Genomic DNA, 19,370 nt, shown 5'->3' on the forward strand with positions numbered 1-19,370 from the left:
ATAAATGTTATGACTTCTTAAACTACCTTGAGCAATCTGACATCCTAGAAATACACGAAGTAGAAAGAAGCAATGAGACTTGGGTTCTCTTGCCTCTAAAATTTACTATGCGATGTTGGTCAACTCATTTACACCTCCCTGGGCTTCAGTTTCCTTTTCTGTAAGATGAGATTGAACTAGAAGGTGTCTCAAAGATTATTATAGTTGGAAATCCTATTATTCTATGTAAAATACTTTAAAAAATATTCTAATATAATGAGAAATAATTGATTTCATCATTGTGGCTCCTCCTTCCACCAATGAAGATATATTTCTTTTTCTTTCTTCCTTCCTTCCTTCCTTCCTATCTATCTACCTGCACACAATATAATAACACCTATCAGGGATGTAAGGATTTTTCTGAAAAATATAATTATGGGTATTTGTTTATTACACCATCCAACAAAACCCCTCCAGTGTTTCTCAATCAATGGTGAACTGACTTTAAATGATTTGAGATTAGGTTGTTAGAAGCTATTATTCTTTTTTAAAAAATTACAAATCATTTATTAGAATCAGTGGGAGGAACCATGAAAAAGAAGAAACAAGCAACAAAAAAAAGACAGCAAATAGTATGCTTCTATCTGCATTCTTTCTCTGGATGTGGATAGCATTTTCCACCGTGGGACTTCTGGAGTTGTCTCAGATCCTTGCATTGCTGAGAAGAGCTAAGTCTATCAAAGTCAGTCATCGCACAGTGTGGCTGTTACTGTGTATTCTCCTAGTTCTGCTCATTTCACTCAGTGTCAGTTCATGTAAGTCTTTCCAGGATTTTTCTTATGGAACAATAGTATTCCATTACATTTATATACCACAACTTGTTCAGCCATTCCCTAACTGAATGGCATTCCCTCAGTTTCCAATTACTGGTCACCACAAAAAGAACTGCTATAAATATTTTTGTACAAATAAGTACTTTTCCATTTTTTATGATCTCTTTAGGATACAGACCTATAAGTGGTATTTCTGGGTCAAAGGGTATGCAGTTTTATAGCCCTTTAGGCATAGCTCCAAACTGCTCTCCAGAATGGTTGGATCAGTTCACAATGCCATCAACAATGCATTAGTGTTTCAATTTTCCTACATCTTCTCCAACATTTTTCATTTTCCTGTCTTGTCATGTTAGCCAATCTGACAGGTGTGATGTGGTACCTCAGAGTTGATTTGATTTGCATTTCTCTAGTCAGGAGTGATTTAGAGCATTTTTTCATGTGACTATAGATAGTTTAATTTCTTCCTCTGAAAACTGCCTGTTCATATCCTTTGACCATTTTTCAGTTAGGGAAGGATGTGAGGATTAAAGAGATAATATTTGTAAAACATTTAGCACAGTGCCTGACATGTAGTAGATGCTTCCTCTTCCTAATTAATGCTTCTTCTATTGTAAATTCCAGAGTCCTTTTCTCAGTCCTCATCTTTCTTGACCACTGCAGAGTATAATATGACTACTTTTTCATATTGGCTATCCTCTCCTTATTGAGTTTTTCTAACACTTCTTTCTCCTGGTCTTCTTTATAACTGTCTGATGGTTCCTTCTCAGTCTCACTTATTCAGTCATCATCCATGTCATGCCTGATAATCATAAGTGTCCCCAGTGCACTGTTCTGGCCCTTTTTCTCTGCAATCTTATTTCTTTGCTATCTCAACAAATTCTATGGGTTTACTCTGTGTGCAAATGATTCCTAAATCCACTTATCCAGTCTTCATATTTCTTCAGACCTCAAATTCAACCAGTTACCTGCTTGAAATTTCCACATGAATGTGCTATAGGTATCTGAAACTCAATATATCTACAACAGAATTCATTTGCCCCTCAAAAATGCATCCTTCTTCCTAACTTCCCTGATGCTCTCAAAGGTACTTCTATCTTTCTAAATCATCCAGATTCCCAACTTTAGGGAAGGTCATCTTCAACTCTTTTTTCTTCCTTCTCTCCATATGCATTCAGAGGCCTATTAACTCTACCTCTTTAATACCTATCATTTCCCTCCTTTACTTTATACTCGCAGAATCACAACCTTCATTCAGGCTAGTACCTAAAATACTGCGATAGTCTCCTCTGCCTCAAATCCCTTTCCTTTCCAATCTATCCTCTTCACAGCTACCAAATTGATATTCTTAAAACACAATTCTCCATTACTGACCCTTGCTCAAAAAATATCAAAGACAGGGTTGTTAGCCATTTTCAGCCAAACTTTCCTTATTTATCATGCCTTTAATGAATCCTTTGGCCAGTATATTACTTGCTCCTTGAGGGCAGCAACATGTTTCTGGCCAATTTTTGTATCCTCAGCACTTAGCACAGTGCTTGGCACATAGTAGGCGCTTAATAAATGTTTACTGATTGATTGTCCTAATGAGATAAGGAGATGCTAATCAACTACTTCCCCAGGGAAGGTTTGATAATTCTATAGCATAAGTCTATTATAAGTCCAACTATGCCTCAACAAAGGACTTTTCAGGAAGGAAAGTTTACCTATAGAGAAAATCTGTGTGTACATGTATGTTTGTGTGTGTGTGTGCATGTGTGCATGTGTCCAAGTACAAGCCACATATAGAGAAAAGGCTGGAAGGAAGAACTGTAAAATATGATCCAAGGATCATCCCTGATGGAAGGAACCAGAACATCCAAATGCCAAATATTACAGTCCAGGAAACTCTAGAGGGAAGAAGCATCTTGATGAAGTGTCATTCAGGCAGCATGTAGCAGAGCCCATGTTGGAATTCAAGTCCAAGTTCATTTGTCTTTTCATTACACTGTGATTGGATAATAGTTGCTCCTATTTCTATATTGTAATTAATGCTTGTCTTCTGTAAATCTTCCTGAAACAGTAGTCAAGGTCCTATTTACATGCTGGCAAAAAAAAGCCCCAAATCCCCAAATAAAAGAGTATGAAGACATGAAGATCATCCAAGTCAATAAATGTTCTAAGGTGATTGCCAAGTCAGAGAATAAAAGTTTTCAAACAATAGTCAGTTTGTTAAGATTATTGGTTCACCTAAACTTCAACTTAAAGAAAAAATCAAAGAACAAGTGTTTCTCATATTTCTGTCAGCTTACTGATCAATAACAATAAGGTTATCATAGCTTGATTATATACATTTTTTTAAAAGATCAGGGAACCAGGTTAACCTTGAAGTTCGTGAGAGTAATTGAAATCTTTAACTTAACCTGTATAATATGGGTCAGATAAAACCTTAATGACTCCAAGACCAAAATTATTTACAGGAATTGTGGAAAAGAATTAACTTCCTACTTGATAATAACAGGCATTAATATCTTGTTGAAAGCTCATAAAAACAATAAAAAATTAGTTTTAAATCAATCTTGAAGAAAAATAAATTGAGCTATGATTTTTCTGAATGATAAATTGAATAACTAGAGTTTATTTGATTTTTTAAAAATGCAATTTAAATAAATAATGATAGTTCATACTAATAGAACACTTGCAGATTTACCTGGTGCTTTCCTCACAACAACCCTGAGTGGTAGGTAGGTATCACTGTTTTACAGATGAGGAAACTGAGACTCAGAGAAGTTGCGACATATCTCTGATCATACAGATAGTAAATATCAAATATAGATCACAGAAAATTATGGGAATGTAGGTTGAGAACTTGAAAATTCCTCAAAGGCTATATAGTCCAGCCCTCTTATTTTATATGAATTTATATTTTATAATATAATATAATTTATATCTTGTATTTTATGGACTAGGAAATGCAAGCCTAGAGAATAAAAGTGACTTACTCAAGGTCACAGAGCTGACAAGGGACAAGCTGACATTTGAATCCCAGGCCTGGGAATCCAGGGACAGCATCCTGTCCAGTATACCATACTGCCTTTGAATTCAGGTATCCTGATCTCAAATTCAGCATCTTTGCCCTGTTCCACCCACAGGTCAGGTCCCCATGTGTCTATCTTATGTCTGTCCCCACTGGGGTACTATGTGTCTGTCCCCTCTTCCACATGTCCCCAACACCTCTTCTTCCTTTTGCTTCTAGTCCTGTTCTCACATGGCTGAGCAGGCCCCCACATGGTTGGCCTGACCCTTATAGCTTCCCCCTCCAACCATCTTTTCTTCAAGTCCATGAGCAAATTCACACTATGTAAAGGCTTTACGTAGAGGTTGAAGAACTGGTACATTTATGTAAAGCAAGATCTGTCTGTAGATGTTAAGTGACTTGCCTAGGGTCATACAATTAAGTGTCTGAGGTTAGAACTGAACTCAGATCTTCCTAACCCCAGTCCTAGCCCTCTCTCTTCTGGACCACCTGCTGCCTTGCCTCCACATCTTCATTTGGTTCAGCATCTTCTTCTTTGGAAATGCAACTACGTTAGGAAAAGTTAAACCTTAAGAGTAATTATTTTAATTAGATAACAAAAATGCTTTTTTTTTCTTAGCACCCAGTTGAAGAAAGCTACTTTTGATGAATAGAGCTAACACAGTAAAAAGAGAAGGGGAAAGAAGGATTCATGGAGAGTTGTATGTGGTGAGTGAAATAAAATTCTGTACAGGGCAATATATATTCTTACCAAATTAATCAACTGGGTATGAACAATATCTTCTACCAAAACTGCTGTTTCATGAAGTGGCCTTCTAGCATCTCCTAAAGAAAACCTAGAAACAAACAAAAACAACTATTAAAATAAAATAAACACAAAGGAATTTGAAAAATAGAGGGTTTTGCTTTGTTTTGGGGTGAGAGGGTTGGAAACCAGCCGATTAACATCATAACACATGAAGCAATTCAACAACTTCAGCCTTAGGAAGCACTTGAGATGTACAAGATATTAGACAGTTTTCATTCATCTTGAACTTAATTTACACATCCTAAAATGGCATACTGTTCTTCCCCGAAGACATCAACCTGCATAAGCTGAGTAGTTTTAGTTATTTATTCGTTTAGTATTGGTTCAGGAAACGTGTTACCTACAGTCCAGTCCAACAAGTAATATCTCCTTATGTACAAGGCATTAAGGACACAAACACTAAAGAGAAAAAAATAGCTGTTGTTCATTCTACTGGAAGACAGAGGAGAAGGCACAAAATGTAAACATATAAGTATATACAAAAGTATAAGTAGAGGGAAGGATCACCAACAATTAAAACTGATTAAACCTTAAAAGAAACAGACTTGATTAGGGAAGGATTTAAAGGTATGGGGACCTTATGGGCAAAGGCAAAAGTCATTTGACTCACACAAAAAATTTGAATATCAGCAGCAAAAAGCATAGACAGCACGGCTCAGATCCTGCCTTTGACCCATCCAGGTTGGGTGACTCTGGACAAGTCTCCTAACTTCTCAGTGGCTCAGATAACTCAAAACAATAGAAATTATAGAAAAGATCGCATAGATACTTGTGGGGAACAACCACTCATAAGTGTCTGTCCTTTATATATACTAACAGAATATAAACTCCTGAAGCTAGAGAGCTTCTATTTAATCTAAATTTTGTGCCTCTGAAATTTTTTTCTCTTCTAGTACAGGGTATGGTGCTTTGTACACAGTAAGAAATAAATATTTGCTCAATGCATGAATGAGAGAATGATTATGTGTGTTCAGTTAATTTATAAAAGATTGTTGATATTTCAGCTTTTGTTCTCCCATGATTTTTCCCACATTACTTCTGCCAATTTCTTCCCCACACATGGAAAGCTAGATATTGGCATGGTGGTTTTGGCAAAATAAAAATGAAAACTGCTATACCTAGCCACAGTTGCTTCATTTTTTTCTGTGCAAATGTGTTCAGCATTTTTAAGCCACAGAAAGTATTTGAAATCACTGATTTCCTACCAATCACTGAAATGCAGCCCTAGTTAACCTAGTATTGAAAATAATACAGTTGACTTGCTAATCTACTGATTGCCATAGTGGACAATCTGAAGTATCTGTCCAGTGGATTTTTCCTATTGCTGGCACCTTTGCCTGCTTCTCTTCTCAGACTGACAATGGTTTTTGGCTATTTCTTCTGTATTTCTTCATCACTATTCCAGTATGCTTTCTTGAACTGGCACATAGCCTGTACTACTTCTGCTTCTATCCTTGATGCTCCACCATACTTCCTCTAATTTTAGACACAGAAGGAAGGGCTGTGATTCTAGTGGCAATAGTTGATGGCAAAGAAGTGAAGCCAGAGGAGACTTGGACTCTGGATACATAGCAAAAGCACTGTGATCACCCTTAATTCTTAGATACTCATCCTCAGTTCTAGGGAGCATCATCTCAAGTTAACCCATGTGCCAAATGGCTTAATGACCACTTCTTTTAGCCTAACACTCTAATACTGCTTCTCACTTACTGAGTGGAAGACAGATGCCTAAAAATCTGACACCATTTATAAGGTAAGATGAGACTCCTTTCTTTTACTTGTGTGCTTCTATTTAGAAATGGGATTCCACATACTGAATGAAATCATTGGTTTGTGTTCCAATACTCTATAAGAACTTAAGACTAACCAGTTCAGCATTTTTACAAAGGAAATTGCTACAGAACACTGTGGGTTTAAATTAGAATTGCGTGTATGTGCCAAAACATAGACACAAATTGGAAGATGACCTTTAAATAAACACCTGTTAAAGTAGAGAAATATGCTTTTAAGGCAGTTTATATTATTACACATAAAAATTAATCTAGAAAGAAGACATATTTAATGGATACTTCCCATGTACTAAACCAAGACATTTTAAGTAATAAGCAAAACCTGCACTTAAAAAAACTGATATCCACATTTTATACATTCCCAAATTCTGCCTATATTTAAAATAACTGTTTTCAATTTTAGAATAAATGTAAATGCCATAATTAGGTAACTTCATGAAACGTGTTTCTACTCTTCCATGCATTTCCAACCTTCAATGGGAGCTAGTCAATCCCAAGGATAAAGGGCATAACTGGATTGGGGTTGGGTCCTGGTCAGGTGTAAAATACTTGTGCAAAGTCTGGTCTAAAGTCTGTCCACATCTGGAAAAAACAAAATTCCACAGCCTAATATTGAACACCCTCCTCAGTCTGCTGTTACCCTACCTTTGCAGCTTTGTGATGTTATTCCATTCTATGTATTATTGTAAGCTTCAGCCAAATGGAACTTGGCCCTACCTTCCTGCACTGCAAAAGAGTTCTACTGTCCCACTTCCATGCCTTTGCATGGACACTGGTCTCCAAACACAGAATACCCTTACCCCAGTTCTCATATCTGCTGATTGAAATTCTACTTATCAAGGCACAAGTCAAATGCTATCTCCTTCAAAACATTTTCCTTGGTCTCTTAAGTAAGGAATACTTTTTACTTCCCTTGGATCCATGGAGGAGGCTTCGTTCTCTTCTGTAATTATTACATATTTTGTATGATAGCTGTATGTGTGTTTTATCCCATGAGGATAGGGGTCTTCACTTATTTAATCTTTTGTTCTCTTTTACCAACTATTCTAGGACTCTGTAAGTATTAGGTATTTAATAAAATAATTGTTAAATTCAACTTCAGGACAATATAGGGCTATGTCTCTTTATCATTTTGGGGCCAATTTAATGAAGAACCACTCTGTTCACCCTTTAAAGAAAATCAAAATGGAATGGAATGTTTGGACTAGCACTTGAACTGACCTTGTGGGTATTCTATAAGGTGTCTAAAATGGGAAAGGGTGGGCAGAGGTAAAGAGTAAATTGTTATGTGATCGAAAAAATAATGAAAAGTTCAGCTGTAAGTCAATAACACTTTTCCCTCCAATGAGTGATAGGCTATATTTACTGTAAGAGATTTATTTGTAATCAGTTAAATAAAGCACTCGGTATCAACCATGTGCTAGAAATGATTTTGCTACACAAAACATGTCGTGTACATATGTAGCTTGCTTTATGCAGTGTGTTTCTCAAAAGTTGCATGCAAATCACGTTTTTACAAATCAAATCCTGTTGACAAAATGAAACCATAATACTCTATTGAAATGTCACTCCAATATTTCATTGTGGTGTGGAGGTTAACACTCAGTTCTTGAAGGCTATGCTATGCTAGCAGAGGAAAAATTGTCATTGGTAGCACAAAATCAGAAAGGCTTCATATCAATCCACTTATTTGTTTTGCAAGGATCAAACAAGCTAAGTTTGGGGAAGCTCAGTACTAGAGAATCAGGCTGCAGGTGATGGAATTTTGTTGGCCACAGCAATTCACAAAGATTATTCAACTAACCTATATAAAATTTGCTTAGGTGGGTGATGAACCAAAGAAAACAAATAAAAAAATAAATATTTTAAATTTAATATTTGAATAAATATTTAAAGATCAAAGAATCTGAAAACAGCCTTAGAGATTATTAACCTCATTTTTCAGATAAGGAAACTAAAGGTCAAAAGATGGCTTTTCCAAGGTCACTCAGGTATCTGTAGGCTGAGTTTAAAGACAAATCCCTCCCCTAAATACCCTAGTCATCTACCCCATGTTATAGCAGTTTTTGTGTCATTATATAGTCTTCTTTCTCATGACTCCAATAAATTATATCACCTATCATTTAGTAAACTCTAGAATTAGACTACATTAGACCCATTAGACTACAGCCCTCTCTGACCTCCCCTTCACCTCATTGGAAAGTGACTTTTCCCTGAAAATTCTGTACAGCATTTTGTCTTCATCAGTTCCTGCCTTGTATCATACTTAGCTGTATATATCTCATATCTACCCTCTTCCTGCAGACGTGTAAGCTTTGAAGGCCAAAGTCTTATCACTTTTCATATCCCTATCACCTAGCAGAGTTTAGATGCTTCATAATTATTTGTTGAATTGAATTTTTCTTTCTTTATTCGCCCTTCCTTGGGCACTTTTCTAAGAAATGAAATTATACTATACATAGACCATGGAACTGACTGATGATGGAAACAAAGGTTAAAAGTGCTTCCAACTGGTTTGAAGAAGACCAGGTGCAAATGAAAATGGTTTCAACGGATCACTACCATTTGTTAGGATGCATAACCAGGAAGAAGTAGCTGGTGAACTTGGAATATTTTCTCAGAACTGACACGGAGTATTTGGAAATGCACACCTTTTGTTTTTTTGATTAGGAAGTTGCCATCTTGAGTTCTGCCATCAAAACTACTGAATTAACTATTCTCCTTGGCCAATGCTTGCTCTAGTACCAATGCTACTTTAGAAAAGCCTAAAGAGGGTGATCAACATTGTCAAAGGGTATCAAAAGGTCAAGGAGAATGAGACTGAAAAAAAGGCCTTTGAGTATGGCAATTAAGAGATCATTGATTACTCTGCAGAGAGCAACCTGAATGAAATGATGAGGTCTGAAGTCAGAACGTAAGGGGTTAAAAAGAGAATGAGAGGAGAGAAAGTGGAGGCACCTATCACATAAGGCTTTTTAAAACAGTTTGGCAACAAAGGGGAAGATATATAGCACAATCATTAATGGGGACAGAAGGACTAAGTGGAGGTTTATGAGGATGCGAGGAAACATGGGCCTGTTTGTAAATAACAGGAAAAGAGCCAGAAGACAAGGAAGGATTGAAAATAAGTGACAGAGATGGAATGACAAAAATGAGTCAATTTGCTGGAAAAGATGGGATGGAATTTGCTTGAGTAGGTAAATGGGTTACACTTTTTAAGTCACCATGTGAGACAGGTATGAAAGAAGAGATAGTGGCAGAGGCATAGGAGTGATATGAGATGAAAAAAGGGAGAAGAGGTAGCTCATGGTGAATGGCCTCAATTTTTTCAGTAAAACAGAAAGCAAGTTTTGAACTTGAAAGAGTAGGGGGATGGGGAGCCAAGGGAAGTTTGAGAAGGGATTAAAAGGTTTAGAAGAGATGCTGTGGAAAGTAGCATAGTTAGTTGAGAAGGGAAATATAATAAGACTGTTTAGCAGCAGTGAGAGACCAGATAAGTTGTGTGCCATAAATCTGTAGTGCACCCAATCAGAATGGGTACATGATTTTCTCCACTTTCATTCAGCAACACATGTATAGGAAGTAAGGCAGAAGATAGTGTGAGTGGTCCAAGGTTGAGGCTTGATAGAGAACAACTGAAAATATATTAAGAAGTCTAGTAACTCAAGAGAAGAGGAGAGTGGAGAACTGAACTGCTTTACCAAAGAGTCAAGATGGGGAAAAAAGGGTGAGTTGCTTGTTTAGGAGAGTTAGTCTCAGAGAAAACTGAGGGATTGAGGGACTGGAACATATATTGTGGATGAAAAATAGGATTTGGCATGGGAAGGCAGAGGATATGGCCATTTGTGCCCAACAGCAAGAAGGAAAGTTTGGTTGGAAAAATTAATGCCACATACAATATACAAAAATAATGTAATGTATCTTAAAGAATGTGTAAAGGGCAGTAGGAGTAATAGTGGGTAAAAATGCTTGACAAACAAGTTGAAGCCAAGTTGTGAAGAAGTTTAAAATAGATGATCTTATATTTGTTCGAGTGATAACAGAGAACCACTGGAATAAGCTGATCATGGGAGTGACAGGAGCAGACATGGATTCTAGCAATATCACTTAGAAGCAGAGAAGACTGAATCAAGGCATGGAGAGTCTTGCAAAGGTCCAGATGACAGGTGATATGGGACTGGACTAGAATGGATGTAGTGTACATGGAGTGAAAGGATGGGAGAGATATAATTTATTAATAGGTGAATCTCTACAAGAGGAAATAAATGATAGATCTGCATTAGTCTGTAGTGAGCTGATCACATGGGTGAAATCATAAAAAGTCTGGACCAAAAGAAAAATGTCCTTTGATTCTATTTTATAACACTAATTATCTATCAGTCCCCAGGTTTTTCAACTACTCTGATTTAAGGCATGACCATGAGGATAACTATTTAATTGTAAATGTTGTAATTAATATGAAATTAAGAGAAAAGATAAATGGATATGAAAGAAAATTAGTGCAAAATGAGATAGGAGAGTTAATCAATTTTATTTCCTCATAGGTCTATATAAGAGATAGCATGGCATAGTGAAGAAAGAGATGGCTTTTAAGCCAGGAAGCCCTGGGTTCAAGTTGCATTTCTGATTCCTACTGGATGTGTAACCTTAGGCAAATCACTGAATGCTCTCTAGGGATGTAAATTACAAAGCATGGGCTGATTTGCCTTACAAGAAGGAGTGTCCTCATCTATCGGTTCCCTATAATGATGAAATCACAAGGTCTAATCCCTATATCAAATCATGTATACATATAAGAGCATTTTCCAAGTAAACATTTCATAGCCCCATAAAGAGAAAAAAGAATGGAAACGTTTCCTGGAGTGTTAGCATTATGTTTTGTGAAATTGCTATTATGCATGCTTAATGGAACACACCACTGTTCCCTAATAACCCATTTTCAAAATGTGAAGGCCTTGATTAAGGATAATGGAGAAACATTTCTAAAATATATAGAAAACTGAGTCAAATGTACAAGAATACAAGTCATTCCCCAATTGATAAATGGTCAAAGGATATGAACAGAGAATTTTCAGAGGAAGAAATTAAAAGTATCTATAATCATATGAAAAAATGCTATAAATCATTATTGATTAGAGAGAAGCAAATCAAAACAACTCTGAGGTACCATATCACTCCTATCAGATTGGCTAACATGACAAAACAGGAAGATGATAAATGCTGGAGGAGATGTGGGAGACTTGGAACATTAATTCACTGTTGGTGGAGCTATGAGCTGATCCAACCATTCTGGAGAGCAATTTGGAACTATGCCCAAAGGGTTACAAAAATGTGCATACCCTTTGACCCAGCAATATTGCTTATGGGACTCTATTCCAAAGAGATCGTATAGAAATGGGAAAGGGTCTCACATGTACAAAGGTATTTATAGCACAGCTCTCTTTGTGGTGGCCAAAAACTGGAAACCAAGGGGATGCCCATCAATTGGGGAATGGCTGAACAAGTTGTGGTATATGAACGTAATGGAATACTACTGTGCCATAAGAAATGATGAACAGAAAGACTTCAGAGAGGCCTGGAAGGACTTATATGAACTGAGGCTGAGTGAAAGAAGCAGAACCAGAACTTTGTACATGGCAACAATCACAGTGTGTGAGGAATTCTTCTGGTAGACTTAGTACTTCACTGAAATGCATGGACTTAAAAATTTTAATGGACTCTTGAGGCAAAACGCCTTCCACATCCAGAGAAAGAACTATGGAATTGGATTGCAGATAGAAGCAGACCGTTTTCTTTTGTATTATGTTTTGTTTTGTTTTATAGTTTCTCCTATTTATTTTAATTCTTCTATGCAAAATGCATTTAATAGGAATGTACATATAGAACCTATATGAGATTGCATGCTGTCTCAGGGAGGGAGTGGAGAGGAAGGGAGGAATGAGGGGGAGGGAGTAGAAAAAAAATCTAAGATACATGGAACTGATTGTCAAACACCAAAAGCAAATAAAATAATTCAATAAAAAAAGGATAATGGAGAAAGATGTAATTTATTTTTTAATCACAGGAATTACAAGGGAGAAAAATAAGGGTTGACTGTTTGGTGATAATCTGCAACAGGCAGAATCAACAACCAGTTCCACACCAGCCCCCAAGAATACAAGTCTCCCAAGCAGATCTTTCCCATAGGGCATCCAGGAACCAAACAGAAAAGTAAGGACAAAGAGACATTTCTTTAGTTCCATGTGTGTGTCTTTTTGGATGCTTTAGTTGCTTCCAACATTTCAGTACTTACTGCTGGCTACAAACTCTAATGTGGTTAAATTATTCTGGATGCTGTGGTTAAATAATTGGTGTGGTCTTGGTTGCTAGTTACTTTTTTTTTTTATTAGTTCTGGCTTTTCAGTCTTTTTCCTACCTCAGGTAATTGACATTACTTTGGAATGGACAGTATGTGACTATCACTTGGTACAAGGCCCTGGATGACTTTTCCTTCTAAAAGAAACAGCTTTTCTTTTTCCTCTGCCCACATGTTTGACTGGATATTTATATGGTAACTATCACTATAGTTCCAAGATATTTCTCATAATTATAATTAGAGTGAATACCAGGCTTGAGGCCTAATATGCATTCTAGTCATCCACTCTGGCACTAGACAGCACATGCAAACACAGACATCATACTGTTTATGTCATCATGATCCAATATTTGACCAACCCAAATTACCCACTGTGTTTAGGGGAGGAAAAAACTGGAGAAGTTTGGTTATGTTTGGCTGCTTAGGGCAATGAAATGGTCATAAACACATGTAAATTATCACTACTCTTGAATTTACACTACTTCCAACCACATACAACCATATGATTTTGCCTACTTCATGCAAAAAGGAAAGAATGACCTCATTAAATGAATATGTATGACTGATAAGTTTGACAGTTAAGAAGGGATCATCACAGGTATCATGAGCATATAGCAAATTCAAACTTGTTTGGAACAGGGTAGTGACAATTTATCCTTGCTCACTTGGTTTTCTCCAACAAAGTATCACAACAACAATTTATTAATCATTTATCTTGTATATAATTCTATTTTAGATACTTGGAGTAATAAAAACATTAGATAAGGTAAATTATCAAATGCTGGAGCTTTCAGTCCAATAGACATTTTCTTTTAAAATGGTTCCTGAAAACAAAACAATCTAAATCACTATTGATAAGAGAGATGCAAATAAAAACAACTCCAACGTACCACATCACACCTATCAGACTGGCTAACATGACAAAATCAGAAGGAACACTAATTCATTGTTGGTGGAGCTGTGAGTTGATTCAACCATTCTGCAGAGCAATTTGGAACTATGCCCAAAGGACTACAACAATGTACATACCATTTGACCCAGCAATACCGCTTCTAGGACTGTATCCCAAATAGATCATAAAAATGGGAAAGAGTTCCATGGGTACAAAAATATTTATTACAGCTCTCTTTGTGGTAGATAAAAACTGGAAACCAAGGGGATGCCCATCTACTGGGAAATGGCTGAACAAGTTGTGGCATATGAATGTAATGGAATACTATTGTGCTTTAAGAATGATGAACAGGAAGACTTCAGAGAGGCTTGGAAGGATTTATATGAACTGATGCTCAGTGAAAGGAGCAGAACCAAGAGAACTTGTACACAGCAACAACCACAGTGTGTGAAGAATTTTTCTGGTAGACTTAGTCCTTCATAACAATGCAAGGAAGGACCTAAAAAATTCCAGTGGACTCTTGAGGCAAAACACCTTCCACATCCAGAGAAAGAACTATGGAATTGGATCACAGAATGAAGCAGACCATTTTCTCCTGTATTATGTTCCGATTTGTTTTATGGTCTCTCCCATTCATTTTAATTCTTCTACACAATGTGACTAAGATGAAAATATATTTAATAGGAATGTATTGTGTAGAACTTATATAAGATTGCATGCCATCTCGGAGAGGAAATGGGGATGTAGGGGGGAAGTATGGGGAGGGAGGGGGAAAAATCTAAGATATATGGAAGTGATTGTAGAACACTGAAAACAAAATAATAAATAAATAAATAAAATTATTATTGGAACAGTTCAAAAAATAAAAAATAAAACAAAATAAAAAAAGGGATAAATTTTGTTTTGACATCTTTGGAGGATTTTCAGAATATATATCCCTGAGGTTGAGGAAATATCAAAAGATAATCATTAAACTAAGGTTACGAATTCAACAATAATAATACTTTATATGTTTGCAAAGTATTTTACAGACACTATATGATTTTATCTTTGCAACAGCCCTGCTTTGTTGAAAAGTACAAATATTCTTATTCTCATTTCAAAGATGAAGAAACTGATGCTTAAAGAAAATAGCTAACTTGCCCATCACCACATAGGTAATGTGACATAGGTATTTGAGACAGAATTAGAAAGTACATCTTCCCAACTTCAAGTCCAGGGTTCTATCCACTACACAAGAATGCCTCTCATAAAAGCAATATTCCAATTCATCATGAGGTAATGCAGCAAAAAACAAAATAAAACAAAGCCCTAAATAAATAACTGACTTATCTCAAATCTGAATGCTTGGTGTTTCCATTTTGTTAAAAAACACCTGGAAAGGGCTTATGAAAAAATGGCAGAGTACTGAGATGCTATGAGGCTAGGAAAACAGAAACCCACAGTAGACCATCTATATAACACAAGAAAGTTTTCTCCACAGCTCTCACCTTCAAAAGGTGAGAGGGAAAGGGAAGCAAATGACTGAATAATTGTGATTCGTTGGGGGTATTTAGGAAGACCAGGAAACACAAAGACTGCAGAGCAGGTAACTCAATCACTGTGACCTGTGTTGGTATAGTAATTGCTTTGGGTGGTCAGTGCTTGAAGTAAACTGAATATTCTTAATAGGTGTGAGATTCAATTAGTGAAATGGGAGGTAAAAATGGGCCTTGGCATTTTTTCCTTGTATAATCATCAAAGATATTCAAGTATATTTGTCTGAGCTGGGATACACTGTTTGGTTGCACTGTGAATGGTAATACGAGAAGGAAGCCATTTTGACTAAGATCCGATTTTGTCTACCACTGCTTATTTGACATCAAGTCAACTAAGCTTGTTCACCTTCCCGATCCTGGAAGAAAAAGGCCTGGGGTGGAGGCACTGAGCTATCTTACTGTTATACAAGCAAAACAGTGAAAACATCATCCCTTTCTCTTTTCAGTTTCCATTACAGAGACAAAGATAGCTGAGTAGAGAAACACTCAGCTGAGCTTTCCCAACATTCCCCTCCAAACAATCTTAAAATAAGGCCCTAAATTGAAATCTAGAGTGGGAGAACCAACAAAAGAACCAACATTTTTCTAGCCCAAGACAACTTAAGAGGTTGGAAACAGAGATGTGTAGCATTAGTGTGGAAACTGACCCAAAGCTCACTGGATCTAACACTCATGGTAGGATCAGGAAATGGTGACAGGAGCAACAACAGCTTTGGCCACTCTCAAAATAAAGACAGTAAGGGGAACTGGCTAGTATCAGACATAGGACCAGATGTCGTTTGGTACCTCAATTGCCTGTACCTATACTTCTGGGTCATAGTTCAAGGGTTGAAAGGATGACTATTGATCAAGATGGAGCAGAAACTTTTGAGAAGGAATATCCCATTTGGTTCCAAAGAATCAGAGACTCTGAGGAACCTTGCAATCCCAAGGTATCAGGGGCTCTCCTGGATAAGGAAGTACAGACAAAAAGAACAGAGGCCATACTCTCTCCAAATCACATCACCTTGATAGCACCAAAAACTTACAAATGCCCAGAACTGGCTCTGAAAACAGCAGTGCAAAACATCCTGAATCTAGAGACAGTGTCCTCACCAACAGCACATCAGGAACAAAACCCAACTTTAACATATGGTTCAAAATCGAGAAATAGGTAGGAAAAATGAGGAAACAATAACAACAAAAAGGAATGTAAACGGTTCAACTTTAGTAAGTCCCTTATGACTTCTCTTTGCTGTTTACCTTTTCATGCTTCTCTTCATTCTTGTGTTTGAAGGTCAAATTTTCTTTTCAGCTCTGGTCTTTTCAGTAAGAATGCTTGAAAGTCCTCTATTTCATTGAAAGACCATTTTCTCCCCTAAAGTATTATACTCAGTTTTGCTGGGTTCTTGGTTTTAGTCCTAGTTCCTTTGACTTCTGGATTATCATATTCCACACCCTTTGATCCCTTAATGTAGAAGCTGCTAGATCTTGTGTTATCCTGATTGTATTTCCACAATGCTTGAATTGTTTCTTTCTAGCTGCTTGCAATATTTTCTTCTTGACCAGGGAACTCTGGAATTTGGCCACAATGTTCCTAGGAGTTTCTCTTTTTGGATCTCTTTCAGGCGGTGATTGGTGGATTCCTTGAATACTTATTTTGCCCTCTGGTTCTAGAATTTCAGGGCAGTTTTCCTTGATAATTTCATGAAAGATGATGTCTAGGCTCTTTTTTTGATCATGGCTTTCAGGTAGTCCCATAATTTTGAAATTGTCTCTCCTGGATCTATTTTCCAGGTCAGTTGTTTTTCCAATGAGATATTTCACATTATCTTCCATTTTTTCATTCTTTTGGTTTTGTTTTGTGATTTCTTGGTTTCTCATAAAGTCATTAGCCTCCATCTGTTCCATTCTACTTTTTAAAGAACTATTTTCTTCAGTGAGCTTTTGAACCTCCTTTTCCATTTGGCTAATTCTGCTTTTGAAAGCATTCTTCTCCTCATTGGCTTTTTGAACCTCTTTTGCCAATTGAGTTAGCCTATTTTTCAAGGTGTTATTTTCTTCAGCATTTTTTGGGGTCTCCTTTAGCAAGGTGTTGACCTGCTTTTCATGCTTTTCTTGCATCTCTCTCATTTCTCTTCCCAGCTTTTCCTCCACCTCTCTAACTTGATTTTCAAAACCCTTTTTGAGCTCTTCCATGGCCTGAGCCCACTGAATATTTATCTTGGATGTTTGGGATACAGAAGCCTTGACTTCTATGTCTTTCCCTGAGGGTAAGCATTGTTCTTCCTCATCAGAAAGGAAGGGAGGAGATATCTGTTCACCAAGAAAGTAACCTTCTATGGTCTTATTTTTTTTCCCCCTTTTCTGGAGATTTTCCCAGCCAGTTATTTGACTTCCGAGAGTCCTCTCCACACCCATCTCGCCTCCAGATCTGCCCAGCCAGCAATTGGGGTCTGAGATTCAAATGCTGCTCCCCAGCCTCAGGGCTTTCAGTGGGGGCAGGGCTGCTATTCAGTGTGAGATTAAATTCAGGTGCTCGGGTGGGGCAGGGACACTACACAAGGCTCATTTCCCTCAGGGGGTTTATGAGGAGACCTTCAACAATGGATCCAAGCTCTTGCCTGCTCTGGGAGCCCCTGTCAGCTGCTGCCTCTGCTGCTGCCTCCCAAGAGGGCCTGAGTTATGGGGACACTCCACTCCCCTCTTGGCGAGCTGAAAAGACCCTCTCACTGACCTCTGGCACCTGTGGGTGGGGGGGACCTGCGCTGCAGCTCAAGATTCTGTCCCTGAAGCCTGCTCGGATCTGCTCCTCTCAGTGCCGAGTGGCCAAGGCAGGGCTGGGCTCTGCTCCAGGTCCTGTGCGCGACGGACTTTTTGTGTCAGCTTTTCAGGTCTCTCTGGAACAGAAATCTCCTCCACTCACTTGTTCTGTGGCTTCTGCTGCTCCCGAATTTGTTGGGAGTTCTTCTTTACAGGTATTTTATGGGCTGTGAGTTTGGAGCTAGCATATGTGTATCTTTCTACTCTGTCATCTTGGCTCCTCCCCCCCAATACCAACAAAAAGAACTTGACCATAAAAAAGCTACTATGATGACAAGGGAAGTTCAAGATACAAATTCAGTATAAGACAATGAAATTAAAGGAGCAATAAACAAAGTCTCAAAAGAAAAAAGTAAACTGGAAATAAGCCCAATAAGAATTCCTGGATGAACTAAAAATGATTTTTAAAATCAATTAAGAGTGGTAGAGGAAATTTTAGGTAAAGAAATGTAAGCAAAGGAAGAAAATTGTGAAAAGACAATTATCAGCTTGGTAAAAGAGGCAGTAGAAAACCACCTTAAAAAACAAAATTGGTCAAATGGTATAAAACTAAGACATATAAAACCTCACTGATGAAAATAATTTGGTTCTTTTTGTGTGTTTTCTTTTATTTTTTTGATGTTTTTTCCCAAAATTTATTAATTTTTTTTTTCAGTTTTCAACAATTGCTCCCCTAAGTTTAAATTTTCTCCCCCTCCTTCCCCTCTTCCCCTCCATCACAGCCTGCAATCTCATATGGGCTCTATACAAACATTCTTATTAAACACATTTTCATATTAGTCATGTTGCATAGAAGAATTAAAATGAATGGGAGGAACCATGAGAAAAACAAAACAAAACATAACAAAAGAGAAAACAGTCTGCTTCATTCTGCATTGCAACTCCACAGTTCTTTCTCTGGATGTGAATGGCATTTTGCATCATGAGTCCTTTGGAAATTTGTTGTGAAGGACTAAGTCTATCAAAAACAGTCCTTGCACACTGTGGCTGTTACTGTATATAATATTCCCCTCTTTCTGCTCACTTCACTCAGCATCAGTTCATATAAGTCTTTCCAGGTTTTTCTCAATTCTGCCTGTTCATCATTTCTTATAGCACAATAGTATTCCATTACATTCATATAGCACAACTTGTTCAGCCATTCCCCAATTGATGGGCATCCCCAAATTTCCAGTTCTTGGCTACCACAAAGTTTGCTACTATAAATATTTTTATACATGTGGTCCTCCCCATTTTTACGATCTCTTTGAGATACAGTCCTAGAAGTGGTATTGATGGGTTAAAAGGTATGCACATGAAAATAATTTCTTAAAAAAGCTAAATTGAGGAAATGGAATAAAAAGGTACAAAAGCTCATTAA

General features: G+C 37.2%; 1 protein-coding gene across 12 annotated transcripts in view; it reads right to left on the reverse strand.

Moving 5' to 3' along the window:
- The window catches only part of SUPT3H (SPT3 homolog, SAGA and STAGA complex component), a 654,394-nt gene that overhangs the window by 297,736 nt on the left and 337,288 nt on the right, over window positions 1-19,370 (reverse strand). For all 12 annotated transcript variants that reach the window (XM_072642333.1, XM_072642332.1, XM_072642324.1 and 9 more), the window contains one exon: window positions 4,577-4,661. In XM_072642333.1, the coding sequence (XP_072498434.1) occupies window positions 4,577-4,661 (85 nt within the window). The remainder of the gene's footprint in view (window positions 1-4,576; window positions 4,662-19,370) is intronic.

The sequence above is a fragment of the Notamacropus eugenii genome, chromosome 2 (genome assembly GCF_028372415.1).
Source record: "Notamacropus eugenii isolate mMacEug1 chromosome 2, mMacEug1.pri_v2, whole genome shotgun sequence".
Classification (NCBI taxonomy): Eukaryota; Metazoa; Chordata; class Mammalia; order Diprotodontia; family Macropodidae; genus Notamacropus; species Notamacropus eugenii.